Source organism: Schistocerca gregaria, chromosome 11 (assembly GCF_023897955.1).
Source record: "Schistocerca gregaria isolate iqSchGreg1 chromosome 11, iqSchGreg1.2, whole genome shotgun sequence".
Taxonomy (NCBI): Eukaryota; Metazoa; Arthropoda; class Insecta; order Orthoptera; family Acrididae; genus Schistocerca; species Schistocerca gregaria.
The window spans coordinates 106,071,954-106,091,171 of NC_064930.1; the positions used below are offsets into that span (position 1 = coordinate 106,071,954).

Consider the following 19,218-nt stretch of genomic DNA (forward strand, 5'->3'; position numbering starts at 1 on the left):
TTGAGAAATTTATTGTTCTCGGTCAAAGATGACCTTGGCCTCAGGAAACGTGGCATGTATAAAATCCCATGCCAATGTGGAAAATCTGATATTGGACAGATACTCTGAACCGTGCAAGAACGTTGCATCAATCATCATCATGATACACACCTGGTGTAACCTGATAAATCAGCGGTAGCGAGGCATTGCCTGGTGCAACCTGATAAATCAGCGGTAGCGGGGCATTGCCTGGTGCAACCTGATAAATCAGCGGTAGCGGGGCATTGCCTGGATACTGGACATTGTATGCTTTACGAACAGACAGAAATTTTATCCCCAGTGTCATCTTTCTTGGACTGTGTTATTAAGGAGGCTATACATATCCACACAGCGGACAATCTTATCAACAGGGATGCAGCATTTCAACTGAGTGCCACCTGGAATCCAGCACTGGCTGCCACTAAATCAAACACTGGGAAAACAAGAACTTCTGTTTCCTCAAGTGATGCAATGCGTAGTTGACATTTAGTTCATACTTTAACCCCAGCAGCACCCAGCAACACTGTCATTGCCCAAACCGCATGCACGGATGGCCTTTCTGTGGCTCCCAGCAGGGGCCACCAGGAGCACCGCTTTCCTCCAACTACGAGCGTCTTCCCATGCACACGTATTGCTTGCTCCCGTCATGGTAAATTCTGACACTGCCGCGCAATTATCATCAGTCACGCCTAGCAGCAGTGACAGCAGCAGCTACCACCAACTGATGATGTCGAGCAGTTGCATCGAAGAAATATTGTGCGATTTACACAATACTATCCGGCGGCAAACCCGAGAAGTGTATTTGCAACAGATCTGTTGGGAAAGCATGAAAAGTCACAAATAATTTCTGATGTTCTGGTTTGAACTGGCAACTGGCAGCATGTCAGTCAGCAATGATACCCGTTACTCCAAAAGGCACAGCTTAGAGCAGTATCTCCAATAAGCAGTTGTAATTCTTTTTGTTGTCAATGCAAGTGTTATAATCAAGCCTAATGGACAAACTCCAATTCTTAAAAATGTAATTTTATTGAAAAGCACCTAATGCTTGGTATCTAAACTAGAACCTCTCACAGACAGCTCTTCAAACAGTTGAGTATACTGGTAATAGCCTCATAGTACATTTACTCTCTTGCGAAGTTCACATTAACACTGTTTCAAAACACCACCAACATTTATAAAGATAATATTAGGAGGAGATATTTACAGTGTCAGAATATATTTGCCCAGTTCTAATATAAAGGATGCCAAATAGAATTTAAATATTGAAGAAGATGAAAATTACATACACTGAATGTTGATGTAACATTTAACAGGTGAATAAATGAGTATGCGTGACAAATGTGTAAAAATTCCAGTTGTTTTATAAATTTTCACATCTTTAGTCTGTTTTCTGTTACATAAGGGGTCATAATGAAAGGAGAAAATAAGCTGTTAAATTTGGTTTTGATAGAAAGGATGCGATTGTTGACTTGGAAATTTAAGCCATTTTCCAAATTTAAATATGTATGATAAGAGTTTAAATGAGTTTACATTTATAGCTGATTATGAATTCAATTTCAGGTGCACCCAACTCTCTTGATGATCTTTTGTTTTTCAGAACTCCCAGTGGCATTCCTTGAAATACACATCCTTTTACCAGCTTTTATATCAGATGACTGTGTTGCCTGGCAGTATATAAACAAATTGTGTCAGACCCTGAGCTTAATTTAATTTGAAACCATCATCCCTATTTACTAGACTTTCTGATACTCTATTTCGATATACCCCTTGATTACTTAGTCCATAGCACTCATAAACACGTTTCCAATCATTGCTAAATCTAGCAAGCCCTCAGAGATAACAACTGTGCACATGCCTACACTGTATTGGTGCAACCCAATTGGAGTGAGTGGTTGTGTAGATGCTCCAGTTGTTTGTATTGTACACACTGTTTTGATTCAGGGTGAAGAAGTAAGTATAGGCTTCACAAACGGAAACTAAATCTTTACCTGCCCCATCTCTTGACTTCGTATGATACATGGCATGGATTTTGAGTAATTTCTTACAGTGAAACCAATGGCATCTACTATGACCTTAATGCAGAGCTTTTAGCAGAAACGAAATATAAGTCAGTATGTCATGTCGTATCGAATGGATACGACACTGTAATAAAAATAGCATTCTTTATTTAAAATTTCTCATCATATGATATTAAATTGATATTTGGTTCAGGCATTTAAAATGCCTGACTGTTAAAAGCAAAAATTGTGTACATCAATGATATTGTAGAACCTTTAGAAATAAAAATTGTTTCAGTTTTTGTTTAATTTTGCACTTTTTCAAATGCTCAGTAATTAAAACTGAAATGTTAATTTCATTAAAATTTATCTGTTTATATAAAGCTTCAGTAGGACTAGAGATAATGGCACAGAGGTGGTTTTTTTATATAAGAAAAAAAGCCCACCCCCCCCCCCCCCCCATGGTGTTTAGGTTGTTCTGCATGACGGTCATCATGTATAGTAATGGTATCAGCCTTTCAAATCACAGAAGACAAAATGGACAAAGAGGGTGGCATGAGGACACACACACACACACACACACACACACACACACACACACACACACACACACACACACACACACACACACACACACACGAGATGAGAGAGTGGGTTGGACAGACAGACAGAGGAGGAAGAGGATGGACATATATGTGCCAAACGTATATGCGGGTGAAGCCACAGAGAAAAAGCTAATGATTCAATATTTTTATTTATATTCCCACTTGACTATAATCATAGAACTTACAGATATAAGTAAAAAAATTGCTGGTAGCAAGAAGTGAACCCATAATTTAATGAATACGTTCTATGCATTCAACTTCCAGTGATTTTCTTTTTATAAATGCTGCAAATTTTTGGTATCTAATGACCTATAAAGACAAAATAATGATAAGGATCGGAAGATGGGCCTGCAGGATTATGAACACACATTTTATTTTTTTATTTATTTATTTTTAATGAAAGCTATACCTTGTGAATGAATATAGATTTTTTCCCTTTATATTTTTTCAAAATTTGAGTGACGAACTGTGCAAATTTTAAGTTGTGTGGGACCTTTGTATGTTGTGTATGAAATGTTCAAATGCCATCAAGACATATTGCCTTTGTAGTTTGCCATGATCAAACTAGGTACCAGTAACATAACATTTTATGTCTGTTGTCAGACTTCTATGAATGTGCATCTCAGCACCATACTGGAAGCCAAGAGAGAATGCTACAAACCACCCCCACTGTACACACTGGTGCCCAAGAAGGAGCTGGTGAGTTAAATGGTGATGCAGTTGCTCTCTGCAACTTTCCACAGTTTGTTTGCTTATTGTTCTTTGTGCCCAACTGCAGAGTGTACTTGAACTTTAGACTTTTTTCACCTCAGTTGGCTGAATATTTCTGCCCGCTGGCGGAACGTTATCCCGGCCGCGAGCACTGGTTGTTCTAGGTGCTCGCGTCCGCTGTGCGCCAGCCAGGCGTGCTGCCAAGATTATGTAAGCTGGTCGGCGAGTTGCGTCAGCCGCCTTTGTGGCGTGACATGCTGTTGCCTCCTTGAGCCCCCCGGTTCTATATGTACCCTTGTCCGGTTCTCAGCTACACTACAGATCAGTTTAAAAATAAAAACTTTATTTATGAAAATAGACACTACAATCACCAACAAACTTTACATATATATTTAACTGATCTCATTGTTACAACTAAGATATTAAATCTTGGGGTTGCTTTAAGGTCATTTCCAGCTATTCTTGTGGAGCATCTTTAGCTACTTGCAATCATCTGTTACCAGTGCATGATACCAACAATGGGAACTACTGAGCTACTCAATACACCCAGTACTTGCCTTGCATGTGGAGTTACATTCCAGTGCACTTACTACTAGGGCTAGTCATGAAGTTTCCAACTATTACAAAAAAAAAAGAAAAAAAAAATCAAACGTAGCATTATTTGCAAAAGTGAACCATATACATGACAGTAGTGGGAATTAACTTGGTTACATGACTAGGCATGGCCACAATCCTCATAAAGTGATGTGCATAGCCACTAGACAGTGTAAAACTTGCAGTTAAAAAAACTTAAATTATTTTTGATGAAAAGGAGAAAGCATTGGCAGTGCATACAGAAAAGTTAACAATGTGCAAAGCAAATGTTTATTGTGCAAATTTATTGTATGCAAATTACAACAAGAAAGAACCAGCTATTTCACGCTAAAACCATTTGTACCACTGTCTTTTGTTAACGCATGTCAACTGAATGAAATCTGTTAAAGTGATCAGAGCTTGCAAAATAACACCGCAGTGCAGTGTGTATGGTCACAAATAAGTGTGCTGAGGTTCATGAGTTTGATCCTACTACAGAATGAATTTTTCTTCTTGTCTCTTTTTCTTCATAATTTCTGTACTTTCATTTTTGATGACTGCTGAAATCTGTTTACAATGTATTGGTAAAAATTATGTAATAATTGAATTCCTATTCAGTGTACAGAAGGTGCAAAACACATTTATTTATTATGTTTGTAGAATGATAGTCATGATAGAATTATCACTAAGGTAAATTGTTCTTGCACCATGAATATTGTATGAAGCTCAACTTGTCACAAAGACATTTAATTTTCAGTAACTTTAAGGGGAAACTTAGGTCATGATCATTCTGCATCACTGGTTTTTCATCTACTAATTTTGCAACCATTAACCATTATCTAATTTAAAATATGTCTTTACCTTTATTTTCAGTCCTGTAAATCACTGCACTTTGTAACCAACAGAAATAACAAAAGTAGTATACAAACAGCATTCAATTCTTGATCTGTGAAGACTCAGTTTGATACAGTACTCACTTGCCATTATCATTCGTTCTTCTCCAGCCAAACTCTTGATCCACATGCTGAACTTGTGAGAAAAGTTGTTCTCTATCTGAAACTTGTTTTTGAACTGCACCTCAGTCAACAAATTGTCATGTACAAATGAGACAAGATGGTTTCCAAATATACAAACTACATTAGACTTTTATGAAAATATGAGGCGTAAGAACTAGAGTCAAGAGGATTTAGAATAATTATGGGATCATACATATTTATCTGTGAATAAATGCTTCCAAAGTGATATCGTATGAAGAATAATGTAAAAAATAAAAATTGCACATCTGTCTGTTTTTGTTGTACTATGTAGGACATTGATGTGCATTTGTGTAGTATGTGGCAGTGCTCCACTTTTGAGAGGATGGGAGTGTATACTTATGCTACATCTGCTCTCCAGTTTCTCAGCCATAAACATGACAGTGCTTATACCCTGCAAAGGTAACCAGTTCACTTTGCTGGGTAACAGGTCAGCACTAGCTGGGCTTTCCCGTTTTCCATCTAAATCAATCCATCCTATCATTTGCATGGATATTTTGCTCTAACCCCTGACATAACACGAGTGTCCTGTAGACACAATACCTGAGCGATCTGTCGCAGACAAGTGAGTACAGAATATGACAGCAATTGCCAATTGACCAACACTGAACTTAGGATGACAATATTTGCAAGATGTATGGACTGTAGCATATCAGAGATTATACAAGAATTCTGGTTTCCAAAGATAACTGCAATTAGGACAGATACTCATTATCACAAAAACTATGTCTCCATAAGCATAAAACACCATATATGAGGATTCCAAGTGTTTCATGAACAAATGCCACCTCATCTCCTCAGTGCTGTAATGGATAAGCAAATGTCTACTTTGGGTCACACGTTTGCCAATATTATCTGAAGTGTCAGGACTGTACCAAGTCAAATACACTGCATTGCATTCAGCACCCAATGACTGACATTGCATCTTGTGTGTACTTATGAGTTGTGGATTACCCAGTGTATAAAAAGATAATCTTTTTTTAAAATTTATACTAAAAAGTTATTATTTTTATAAATAGTGAAACCTGATAACCATTATTTGTGCACCCTTCTCCCTGAGTGTTCAGTGCAAAATATTTGTGTTCCCAGTGTTGTGTTTTATGTTACAGACATTCAGTGTACATACGAGTACATAGAGTGATTAACCATCATATCACCTTTACATATGAGGGGCAGTCTTAAAGTTTTGACATTTACCTTGAAAGATTATTTTTGGTTTGTTTCCAGGTCATGTCTGCAGTTTTCCTATGCACTGGTACACATTGTAATCTCTGTGCCACATTAAAATGCTACAAAAAAAAAAAAGAAAGAAATGAAAGATCACATGGTTCACGCAGTAACTTATGCACAGTAGGAGCAGAAATGCTGGAGCTGTGTCAGTCTGATTCAAATGACGTACTTAACTGTTGGCTCCAGTGTGGTACTGTGGCATGGGGATGTAATGTATACAAAACTATAGATGTATATCTAGAAACAAACAAAAACGATTTGGTAACTTAATTTTTTGAGGTGAAAATTAAATGTTTCTCTACCACTCATATATTTTTAGTTTGTTTTTGTGACGTATAGCTCAAGTCAACCTCTAGAAGCTCTCTTCACCCCTGAGGGAGGTCCACACAACCATGAGATCATAACTGTTTCACAGTCTTGCCATACATGCAACATATGACCCAGCTACTGGAGCAGATACTGTGTTCTAGATTATGAAATACCTTGATGAAAACTGTCTGACACACAATCAGTGCAAATTTACAATATCTATTCCTCGTGAAACACAAATGGTTCTTTATTCACATGAAGTAATGAGTACAATCAAGATGGGATCTCAAGTTGATTCCATATTCCTATGTTTTTCCACACGGTTCCTCACAACTGGCTTCCAATAAAATTGCATACCTTTGTAGAATTTTCTTAGTTGTGTGAGAGGATTCATGATTTCATATCAGAAAGATCAGTTCATTGAAATTAACAGGAAGTCATCTTTAAGGTGCTGTGGCCCTCTGTTGTTACTAATGCAAATAAAAATTTCAGTTACAAGCAACTTAAATTAGAATCATTGCACAGAAAATGTTCTAGTGGAAGGAGAAGCAGATTGTTTTATTGGCAGAGAAATTAGAAAATGCAGTAGATCTACTAAAGAGACATCCTGCTCTACACTTGTCCATTCTCTTCAGAACTGCTGTGACATGTGGGATCTGTACCAGACAGAATTGATCAAGAACATGAAGCAATTTCAGAGAAGGGGAGATCATTTATTTTCACACTATAGGGAAGATAGTGTCATGGATATGATATATGAGCAGTGGATGCAGTCATTGAAACAAAGGCATTTTTATTTGTGGTAAGATCTTTTCATCAAGTGTCAATCAGAAACTTGCTCCTCTGAATGCTAAATTATTTTCTTGACTCCCAACTACAGAGTGAGAATTAACCATTGTGATACAATAAGAGAAATCAGGGCTTGCACAGTGCACAGAAAGACTTAGGTGTTTATTTCTTCCCACATAATATTTGAAAGTGGAACAGTAGAATAATATTTTGAAAGCAATGCTTAAGTGTGAACTACAGTAAAATCATACAGATGTATGTTACAATGTAGAAATAATTGAGCCAGTTGCTTGCTCCACTGTTGGTAAAGTGCTTCTTAATTATTGGGCCTGGATGATCTCTCAGAAGAGCTACACTTGTTTAATGCCATCCACATTGACAGTCACAGGTGCATTAAAAGAACAAAACTGGTCTGTGATTTATATTGCTTATTGGTTGACAACTGACTGACAGCTACTCACATGGTGCTACTCTGAAGGACAGGTACAGCAGTCTAAATGTGTGAGTGCAAGCTACATGGACTGCCTATCACTTACATTAAACAATGCAGATTCAAGCTCAGAAGGAGATGTGGTGTTGTATTATTATTACAGATAAATGGAAGAGAAAAAATTAAAAAAGAATAGACCATATAAATCTAGGTTCAAATCCATATGTATGCTCTGCAAACTGCTGTGAGCTGCATGACAGAGGTTGCCTGTCAATGAACTAGTTATCAGAACTTCTTCCCTTTCCATTCACATATGGAGTGTAGGAAGAATGACTGCTTAAATATATCTGGGTATGCAAATATAGTCTGGTCTGCTCTTCATAGTCCCAATGGAATTGACACACAGTGGGTTAGTATATTCCTTGATTTACCACAGAAGGCTACTTCTTGTAAATATATAGGTAGGCTTTCACACTCTACCTAAAAGCATCTGCATGTACAGATTTTTAGTTGCGGGTGCGACACACTTGAGCAATGTTATAGGATGGATAGCAAAGTGTTGTGTAAGCAATCTCCTTTGCAGACTGATTGTATCTTGTCATTAGTCCGCCACTGAACAGGTCTGCCTCCTGCTTTACCTAAAACTTTGCCTTTTCACTGATCCATTTTAAATCCCTACAGGTTGTTATATCCAGGTATCTGTATTAATTGACTGATTCTGACTGTGACTCACGGACATTGTAGCCATAGGCTATTGCAGTACAGTTTTTTTTAAAGTTCCAGTTTTTAAATTTCTTAATTTGTACAAGATGCCGCCTCCTAATCTTTTTGGGATGTGACTAGGTAGCATCTTTCAGGTATATACAGGCAAAATATAAGCTGCAGCCTATGAGCTTGCAAACAGCATACAAATCCAACAAAATTGCTGACTATTTATGTAACAAATGTACTTTGCCACAGAAATTTAGTACAGGCAATCCCCCCCCCCCCCCCCCCCCCTCGTTTAACACAGCATAATACAAACATGAGAAAACAGAGGAACAGATGTGAATTGATCAGAGGTTAGAAAATGTTAAATTATACTTACAGCAAGTAAGCTCAGATTTTCTGTTCTGAAACACTCCACAAAAGAAAAAAGTCAGCAAATTACACCATGAACAGGTAGTCTGTAGACTTATGCCCAGCATTAATGTTTAAAGGCAGTCAGTTACATCATCATCAAGATCTTTTATCCTGGAAGTAGTAATTACAGAGGAGAAAACAATGCTTCAGCAATTGAGACACTGAAGAAAAACACGTTCTGCCCCATTGAGATTCATGTGCAATAAGAATGATAGCTCTTTTCACGGTCATTTTGTAGTAAACAGAGCATTACCTTTAACACACAGACTAGTCATCAAAAAACAGAGGAATGAGGGGGGCAAGGGGGGGGGGAGAATGTTATGTGGAAACAGTTCTCAACCACAGGTTAAACAAAAGAGAAAAACAGTGTCTCTTTAAAAAATAATAATAGCAGTTTCTTGTGAGTAGCAGATCATCTTCATAGCAAATTTGGGAAAAGAGACAATAAGAAATGGCAATATGAATGTCACATGTGTGTAACACTATAAATAACACTGATAATGGTACTACAAATAACATTAAAACACCATAAACTCATTCATACCCAGAGTGTGATGGTATGCCTTCTTTATTTCTTTGTTGATTGCCCTTGATGTCAACGTACTGCATCGCTATGCTGGCTGAAAAATGGGGTTTTGTAATTCCAATACTGAATATTGTAAATAATGTAACTGGCAGGTGTACAGTTATATTTAACAGTACTTTAATTTCACTGCTAACAACCTCCCATTAATACACAGTTATACGGCCATTGCACTATTGTTTAACTTTTGATAAGCCTCATTAATAATTTTCAGGCATACCTTCACATTCTGCTACAATAATTCACTATTGAATATCTAAGAGCAGAAAAAACCTAACCTGAAATTCACAGTTCTTCAAGAACAGAAAGGTTCATATGGAGCAGACATTGTCATTGTTTCAACACACAGCCCAATTGTGTAACACTTATTTCATAGTTAAGTTGGAGCATTGTTGTTGTTCTAACTAGCACAGGTTTCTCATTTGAAACTTGATCATGGACTGACTCTCTTATGACCAAAAATGGGGCCCTTATATGTTGTTGTTGTGGTCTTCAGTCCTGAGACTGGTTTGATGCAGCTCTCCATGCTACTCTATCCTGTGCAAGCTTCATCATCTCCCAGTACCTACTGCAACCTACATCCTTCTAAATCTGCTTAGTGTATTCATCTCTTGGTCTCCCTCTATGATTTTTACCCTCCACGCTGCCTTCCAATACTAAATTGGTGATCCCTTGATGCCTCAGAACATGTCCTACCAACTGATCCCTTCTTCTGATCAAGTAGTGCCACAAACTTATCTTCTCCCCAATCCTATTCAGTACTTTCTCATTAGTTATGTGATCTACCCATCTAATCTTCAGCATTCTTCTGTAGCACCACATTTCGAAAGCTTCTATTCTCTTCTTGTCCAAACTAGTTATCGTCCATGTTTCACTTCCATACATGGCTACAAATACTTTGAGAAATGATTTCCTGACACTTAAAATCTTAACAAATTTCTCTTCTTCAGAAATGCTTTCCTTGCCATTGCCAGTCTACATTTTATATCCTCTCTACTTCGACCATCATCAGTTATTTTGCTCCCCAAATAACAAAACTCCTTTACTACTTTAAGTGTCTCATTTCCTAATCTAATTCCTTCAGCATCACTCGACTTAATTCGACTACATTCCATTATCCTTGTTTTGCTTTTGTTGATGGTCATCTTATATCCTCCTTTCAAGACACTATCCATTCCCTTCAACTGCTCTTCCAAGTCCTTTGCTGTCTCTGACAGAATTAAGAAGTCATCAGCGAACCTCAAAGTTTTTATTTCTTCTCCTTGGATTTTAATACCTACTCCGAACTTTTCTTTTGTTTCCTTTACTGCTTGCTCAATATACAGATTGAATAACATCGGGGAGAGACTACAACCCTGTCTCACTCCCTTCCCAACTACTTCTACCCTTTCATGTCCCTCAACTCTTACAACTGCCATCTGGTTTCTGTACAAATTGTAAATAGCCTTTCGCTCCCTGTATGTTACCCCCGCCACCTTCAGAATTTGAAAGAGAGTATTCCAGTCAACATTGTCAAAAGCTTTCTCTAAGTCTACAAATGCTAGAAACGTAGGTATTCCCTTCCTTAATCTAGCTTCTAATATAAGACGTAGGTTCAGTATTGCCTCATGTGTTCCAACATTTCTACGGAATCCCAACTGATCTTCCCCGAGGTCGGCTTCTGCTAGTTTTTCCATTCGTCTGTAAAGAATTCACGTTAGTGTTTTGCAGCTGTGACTTATTAAACTGATTGTTCAGTAATTTTCACATCTGTCAACACCTGCTTTCTTTGGGATGGAATTTTTATATTCTTCTTGAAGTCTGAGGGTATTTCGCCTGTCTCATACATCTTGCTCACCAGATGGTAGAGTTTTGTCAGGACTGGCTCTCCCTAGGCCGTCAGTAGTTTCAATGGAATGTTGTCTACTCAGAGGGCCTTGTTTCAACTCAGGTCTTTCAGTGCTCTGTCAAACTCTACACGCAGTATCGTATCTCCCATTTCATCTTCATCTACATCCTCTTCCAATTCCATAATATTGTCCTCAACTACATTGCCCTTGTATAGACCCTCTATATACTCCTTCCATCTTTCTGCTTCCTCTTCTTTGCTTAGAACTGGGTTTCCATCTGAGCTCTTGATGTTCATACAAGTGCTTCTCTTATCTCCAAAGGTCTCTTTAATTTACCTGTAGGCAGTATCTATCTTACCCCTAGTGAGCTAAGCCTCTACATCCTTACATTTGTCCTCTAGCCATCCCTGCTTAGCCATTTTGCACTTCCTGTCGATCTCGTTTTTGAGACATCTGTATTCCTTTTTGCCTGCTTTATTTATTGCATTTGTATATTTACTCCTTTCATCAATTAAATTCAGTATTTCTTCTGTTACCCAAGGATTTCTACTAGCCCTCGTCTTTTTACCTACTTGATCCTCTGCTGCCTTCACTACTTCATCCCTCAAAGCTACCCATTCTTCTGCTACTGTATTTCTTTCCCCCATTCCTGTCAATTGCTCCCTTATGCTCTCCCTGAAACTCTGTACAATCTCTGGTTCTTTTAGTTTATCCATGTCCCATCTCCTTAAATTCCCACCTTTTTGCAGTTTCTTCAGTTTTAATCTACAGGTCATAACCAATAGATTGTGGCCAGAGTCCACATCTGCCCCTGGAAATGTCTTACAATTTAAAACCTGGTTCCTAAATCTCTGTCTTACAATTATATAATCTATCTGATACCTTTTAGTATCTACAGGCTTCTTCCATGTATACAGCCTTCTTTTATGATTCTTGAACCAAGTGTTACCTATGATTAAGTTGTGCTCTGTGCAAAATTCTACCAGGCGGCTTCCTCTTTCATTTCTTTGCCCCAGTCCATATTCACCTACTACGTTTCCTTCTCTCCCTTTTCCTACTACCGAATTCCAGTTACCCATGACTATTAAATTTTCATCTCCTTTCACTATCTGAATAATTTCTTTTATCTCATCATACATTTCTTCAATTTCTTCATCATCTGCAGAGCTAGTTGGCATATAAACTTGTACTACTGTAGTAGGTGTGGGCTTCATATCTATCTTGGCCACAATAATGCGTTCACTATGCTGTTTGTAGTAGCTTACCCGCATTCCTATTTTCCTAGTCATTATTAAACCTACTCCTGCATTACCTCTATTTGATTTTGTGTTTATAAACCTGTAGTCACCTGACCAGAAGTCTTGTTCCTCCTGACACCGAACTTCACTAATTCCCACTATATCTAACTTTAACCTATCCATTTCCCTTTTTAAATTTTCTAACCTACCTGCCTGATTAAGGGATCTGACATTCCACGCTCCGATCCGTAGAACGTCAGTTTTCTTTCTCCTGATAACCATATCCTCTTGAGTAGTCCCCGCCCGGAATATTTTTCCCAAGAGAACGCCATCATCATTTAATCATACAGTAAAGCTGCATGCCCACGGGAAAAATTACGGCCGTAGTTTCCCCTTGCTTTCAGCCGTTCGCAGTACCAGCACAGCAAGGCCGTTTTGGTTATTATTACAAGGCCAGATCAGTCAATCATCCAGACTGTTGCCCCTGCAGCTACTGAAAAGTCTGCTGCCACTTTCAGGAATCACACGTTTGTCTGGCCTCTCAACAGATACCCCTCCGTTGTGGTTGCACCTACGGTACGGCTATCTGTATCGCTGAGGCACGCAAGGCCCCCCCCCCCCCCCCCCCACCACCACCAACGGCAAGGTCCATGGTTCATTGGGGGAGGCAGGGCCCTTATATATAATCACAATAATAGGTGCTGAAACTACACATTGTTCGAAGTTTAATTTACAGAAAATACAATTAAAACTTAACTCATTAAATTGACTGAATACCTCGAAAAATTCATTCTTTTTAACAGTTTCTTCTAATTTAAGGTTCAAGCTGAATTATTTGTTTAAATGATAAAATTAATATATATATATATATATATATATATATATATATATATATATATATATATATATATATATAAAATAGAGGGAAACATTCCACTTACCAAACAAAAGCACTGGCAGGTCGATAGACACACAAACATACTCACAAAATTCTAGCCTTCGTAACCAACGGCCGCTTCTCCAGGAAAGAGAGGGAAAGATGAAAGGATGCGGGCTCTAAGGGAGAGGGCAAGGAGCCACCCCAATCCCGGTAGTGGAAAGACCCACCTCAGGGGGAAAAAAGGACAGGCGTACACTCGCGCGCACATACACTCGCATCCATCTGCACACACACAGACACAAGCAGACATTTGCTTGACATATATAGTTACACAAACAATCACGATGCTGTGTTCGGACATGACAGGGCCTTTTCCCATGCAGTTCATATAGTCCAGGACTGGTTTTATGAGCATGAGGCTGAATTGTCACAGCTTGTCTTGGTCGTCAGTCACAAAATCTCAGTACTGTTGAATCTTAGTCATTTACTTTGGGGGGAAAGGGTAGATGATGAGTATGCACCTCCATCATCAGTACCTGAACTTGCCACTATTTTGCAAGAAGAGTGGTATGAGAGTCCCGTGATAACCATAAAGGACCTGTATTTATCCATTCCAAGATGACTGGAAGCTGTTACGTATATCAACGATTTTCCTACATGGTATTAAGCATGATAATGTGTTGTGTTTGTTATGTTTCCATATTTTTGTCCATCCCCTGTATTACCTTGATGAATAAAGTTTAACAATGTAGAGGATTTGCTTCAATTTCCATTTGAAATGTTTTAGAGGAGGGTTTTACAGTCAACTTCTTCAGGTTCTGCCTGGAATGCAACCAGGCTGTGAACTGTTGTTGGTTTTACACCACTGTTTATAGTTGATTTTGTAATCAGTTAATCAACTTCCTGCACTCGCTATGGATGTTGATGCTGTTTTGTTTTTCAGAACCCCAATGATAGTCTGTGAAACCCACATTTTCAACTCTGGGGGATGTGATGGCTAGCTGGTCACACCAGTGTTTAAGAAGGGTAGTAGGAGTAATCCATTGAACTACTGACCTGTATCACTGGCGTCGGTTTGCATTAGGGTTTTGTAGTATATACTGTATTCAAACATTATGAATCACCTCGAAGGGAAAGATCTATTGATACGTAATCAGCACGGTTTCAGAAAACATCGTTCTTGTGCAACGCAGCCAGCTCTTTATTCACATGAAGTAATGGCCACTATCGACAGGGGATCTCAAGTTGATTCCATATTTCTAGATTTCTGGAAAGCTTTTGACACTGTTCCTCACAAGCGACTTCTAATTGAGCTGTGGGCCTATGGGGTATCGTCTCAGTTGTGCGACTGGATTCGTGATTTCCTTCCAGGAAGGTCGCAGTTTGTAGTAATAGACAGCAAATCGTCTAAAACTGAAGTGATATCAGGTGTTCCCCAGGGAAGCGTCCTGGGACCTCTGCTGTTCCTGATCTATATAAATGACCTGGGTTACAATCTGAGCAGTTCTCTTAGGTTGTTCACAGATGATGCTGTAATTTACCATCTAGTAAGGTCATCCGACAACCAGTATCATTTGCAAAGCGATTTAGAAAAGATTGCTGTATGGTGTGGCAGGTGGCAGTTGACGCTAAATAATGAAAAGTGTGCGGTGATCCACACGAGTTCCAAAAGAAATCCGTCAGAATTCGATTACTCGATAAACAGTACAATTCTCAAGGCTGTCAATTCAACTAAGTACCTGGGTGTAAAAATTACAAACAACTTCAGTTGGAAAGACCACATAGATAATATTGTGGGGAAGGTGAGCCAAAGATTGTGTTTCAGTGGCAGGACACTTAGAAGATGCAACAAGTCCACTAAAGAGACAGCTTACACTACACTCGTTCGTCCTCTGTTAGAATATTGCTGTGTAGTGTGGGATCCTTACCAGGTGGGATTGACGGAGGACATCGAAAGGGTGCAAAAAAGGGCAGCTCGTTTTGTATTATCACGTAATAGGGGAGAAAGTGTGGCAGATATGATATGCGAGTCAGGATGGAAGACATTAAAGCAAAGACGTTTTTCGTCGCGCCGAGATCTATTTACGAAATTTCAGTCACCAACTTTCTCTTCCAAATGTGAAAATATTTTGTTGAGCCCAACCTACATAGGTAGGAATGATCATCAAAATAAAATAAGAGAAATCAGAGCTCGAACAGAAAGGTTTAGGTGTTCGTTTTTCCCATGCACTGTTCAGGAGTGGAATGGTAAGGAGATAGTATGATTGTGGTTCGATGAACCCTCTACCAAGCACTTAAATGTGAATTGCAGAGTAATCGTGTAGATGTAGATATTAAAACATTGATCAATAGACCCAAGAAAGCCTTATTTATTAGGTTTTTCATATGTCTATTTTTATGAACCTTATAATGAATGTCCAAGAAACTTGGCATTTTCGCCTCAGTCCTGAGAAGAAGTAAAAGTACCCACTCACTATGTAGTTGTGCCCCATAAACAAAATGGCAGATATTGTTAACTGTGCAGAGTTCCTCAGAGGTAATATAATAACTAATGAGGAGGTATTGAATAGAATTGGGGAGAAGAGGAGTTTGTGGCACAACTTGACAAGAAAGGGATCAGTTGGTAGGACATGGTCTAAGGCATCAAGGGATCACAAATTTAGCTTTGGAGGGCAATGTGGAGGGTAAAAATCATAGAGGGATACCAAGAGATGAATACACTAAGCAGATTCAGAAGGATGTAGGCTGCAGTAGGTACTGGGAGATGAAAAAGCTTGTGCAGGATAGAGTAGCATGGAGAGCTGCATCAAACCAGTCTCAGGACTGAAGACAACAGCAAGAACAACAAATGAGCACACACTGACATTGTCTTTGTGCAACCCAACTAGAGTGAGGGTTGTGTAGCTCTTCCAATAGCTTGTAATGTACACATTGTTTTGATAGAAGCTAAATGAGTGAATGTAGGCATAACCGAAGGAGCCTTAGTTTTTACACACCTCACTTTGTGGTTTGTGGACCATTTAGTAGATGTTAGTTTTGTATAAGTATATGCATTCCTGTTAAACAGAATTAAATATCTTATATGAATAACATATTTTATTTAAAATTGCTAATCAAGTAAAACAAAATTAATATTTGGTTGAGGTGTCTGGAATGCCTTACTGTTAAAAGAAAAACTGTGTACATCAATAATATAGTTCAGTCTCTGAAAATGAAAACTATTTTATTTTCATTAAAGATTGTGATTCAGAATTTTTAAATAATATTTCTTCTTGATAATACTCATAATTCAGTTAGTGAGAATCAGCTCAATAATGGCAGAATAAACACTATTCATTTGGCTTTCAGCAATCTTTTTAAAACACTATGAATTTTTTGTACAGAACAGGGAGCTTCTTATTTTCAAATGTGATCATTTCAAGTTTTCTTTCAGAATTACGTTATAATGCTTTATGCAGCTGAATTTGGGGCACTTTCCTTCAAATCCTGTAAGGTACCTTATTAGTCACAATTGTTCTCAAATAAAGCTCCTCCACATTTTGTTTATTTATTTATTCTGTATACCCAACTACAGAGAACATTTGAGCATGAGAAACATTTATTTTATTCTCAGTTAGTTGGCATTTTGCTGAAAATGGGTTCAAGGTGATAGAGAAATCCAAAGTTCTGATCTTGTTGTTACAACTAAGCCTCAGCAATTCCCTTAAGGTCTTTCGCCACTGTTCTTTTGTCACCAACTGTCCTCTGTCACTCAGGCTCAGGACTGGTAATGGCAACTGCTGAGCTATGCAGTTCCCCCCAGTAATTACCTTGCAGACAAAATCACATTTGTGTGCATTAATATGAGGGCTACTCATAGAGTTTAAACTATCATATCAAAAAAATCAAGCAATTTGTAACTCTACAAAGTGAACCATATATCCAGCTATAGTGTGAATCAGTTTTCCCGCATGACAAGGCCTGGCTACTCTCCTGACAAAACAGTATGCAGTATGCAGTAGGCAGCAGAACTTTGCTGAAAATAAAATTGAAATTATTTTTGATGATAAGCTGAAAGAGGTAATAGTGCAGACAGAAAAGGTGACAAAATGTGCAAAGCAAATGTTAAATGGCTAACTCAATGGTGTGCAATGTTTGGGATGAGGAATAGGATTCTGAGATGAGAGAATGGAAGTGTGCACAGTATATAAAATTTCAATGACTGGGCACAAAGGGGCACAGAACAGTGGGAAAAACAATCCAGGTGAAGTCTGGTAAGGAGCAAATTATTCATAAATAAATAACATAACCCTCCTGATCATCAAGCAGAGCCTTCACAGAGTGCAAACCATGCGAGTGAGCGGGCTGTACTGCTGGCATGCAGCCATGTCCTCATGGCCAGAAGTGGTGTTGGCAGCAAGCAAAACAGGCATTCTCATTTGGTTCTTTCATTGGCAGTGCTAAATTTGAAGCTTGCAAATGTGATGGTGGCAACATAAATGGGCACATCGCCACAAAAATTAACAATTTGCTACAACTTCGCAGCTTATGTCACAAAGAACTGGACTTAAAAACTAACTAACTAACTAACTAACTAACTAACTCTGACAAGAGGGACAAGATAACAAATTTAATGTTGACAATGCCTAAACTGCCACCTGCCTCACCCTAAAACTGTTAATCTCACGGCTTCATTCAGTACATGTCGACCAAACAAAATTTTTTTAAATGGTTGCAGCTTCGAAAACAGCACAATGAAATAGTGTGTGGTCAGAACCTAGTATGCTGATACAAATTAGTTTGATCCTACTACAGAACGAATTTTTCTTCTCTCTTTTTCTTTTTCTTTTTAATTCCTTTACTTTCACTTTTGATGGTAGCTGATAACTGTGTTCAATGTATTGCTACAAGTTGGATGACAGTTGATTCCATGTTCAGTACACATACATTTATGTAGCATGTTACAGTTTACAACTTTTAGAAGGAAGCTCCTGATAAAAACATCAAAAAGATAAGTTCTTCTCACACCATGAACATTTTACGAAGGTCATCTTGCCACAGAGACCTTTTATTGTCAAAAAATGTAAGGGAAATCTTACACTGTCACCGTTCTTCATTACTGGATCACATATGTTAATTCGACAACCATTAACTTAAGTTGTCACCAACAAAAATATAAAAATTAGTATACAAGTAACACTCAACCTATGGATCCTCGGTCTGAAACCATTGGTCTGATTTAATCTATTGTCAGGATGGTGTAAGATGATCTGTAACAGCTTGCAGCACTGTTGTCGGCTTTCAGCTGCGAAATGAAATGGTTTCAGGCAAGCACCGTAGTTGTCTGTGGATCTGGAACAACACTGAAGTCTTGCCGTAGAGACATTTACAAAATCACATCACCTTATTGGTTGAGGTAGGCACATGAAAATGCTACACTCAGCCCACGGCAACTGTCAGGGATCAACTTAGATAAACTCGTCTGCAGTTGCCACTTGACAAGTAGCATGCTAGAAGGCTCTCTGACAGCAATACATTAACGGGAACCTGGCACTGTCCCTCCCACAATGTTGCCATTTCTGCTACGGACCCTGTATAACGTACTGTTCCAGCCAGTCCTCAGTGAGCTATTACAGTAAGAGAACTGGGGCGACTTTTAGCTTCACATACTTATTATATTTGATAAAAGTAGTTGAAAGAGTGGCAGATCATGGCTCCACATTCCTAGGATACTTTCAGAAGAATGAGCCACAGTATGTTATGTGAATTAATGTGTTCCTTGGGGGTATATTTTGAAAGAGAGGAATGAAGATAGGTCTCTCATCATTCCTGTGGATTAAATGATGGATCGAATTGTAGCTGCTGTACAAATCAGTGAACAATCAGTAATA

The 19,218-nt window shown here is 38.4% G+C and overlaps 1 protein-coding gene across 1 annotated transcript in view; it reads left to right on the top strand.

The window, feature by feature from the left end:
• The window catches only part of LOC126295049 (uncharacterized), a 134,932-nt gene that overhangs the window by 61,666 nt on the left and 54,048 nt on the right, over positions 1-19,218 (top strand). The window contains exon 5 of the mRNA XM_049987298.1: positions 3,224-3,319. Within this exon, the coding sequence (XP_049843255.1) occupies positions 3,224-3,319 (96 nt within the window). The remainder of the gene's footprint in view (positions 1-3,223; positions 3,320-19,218) is intronic.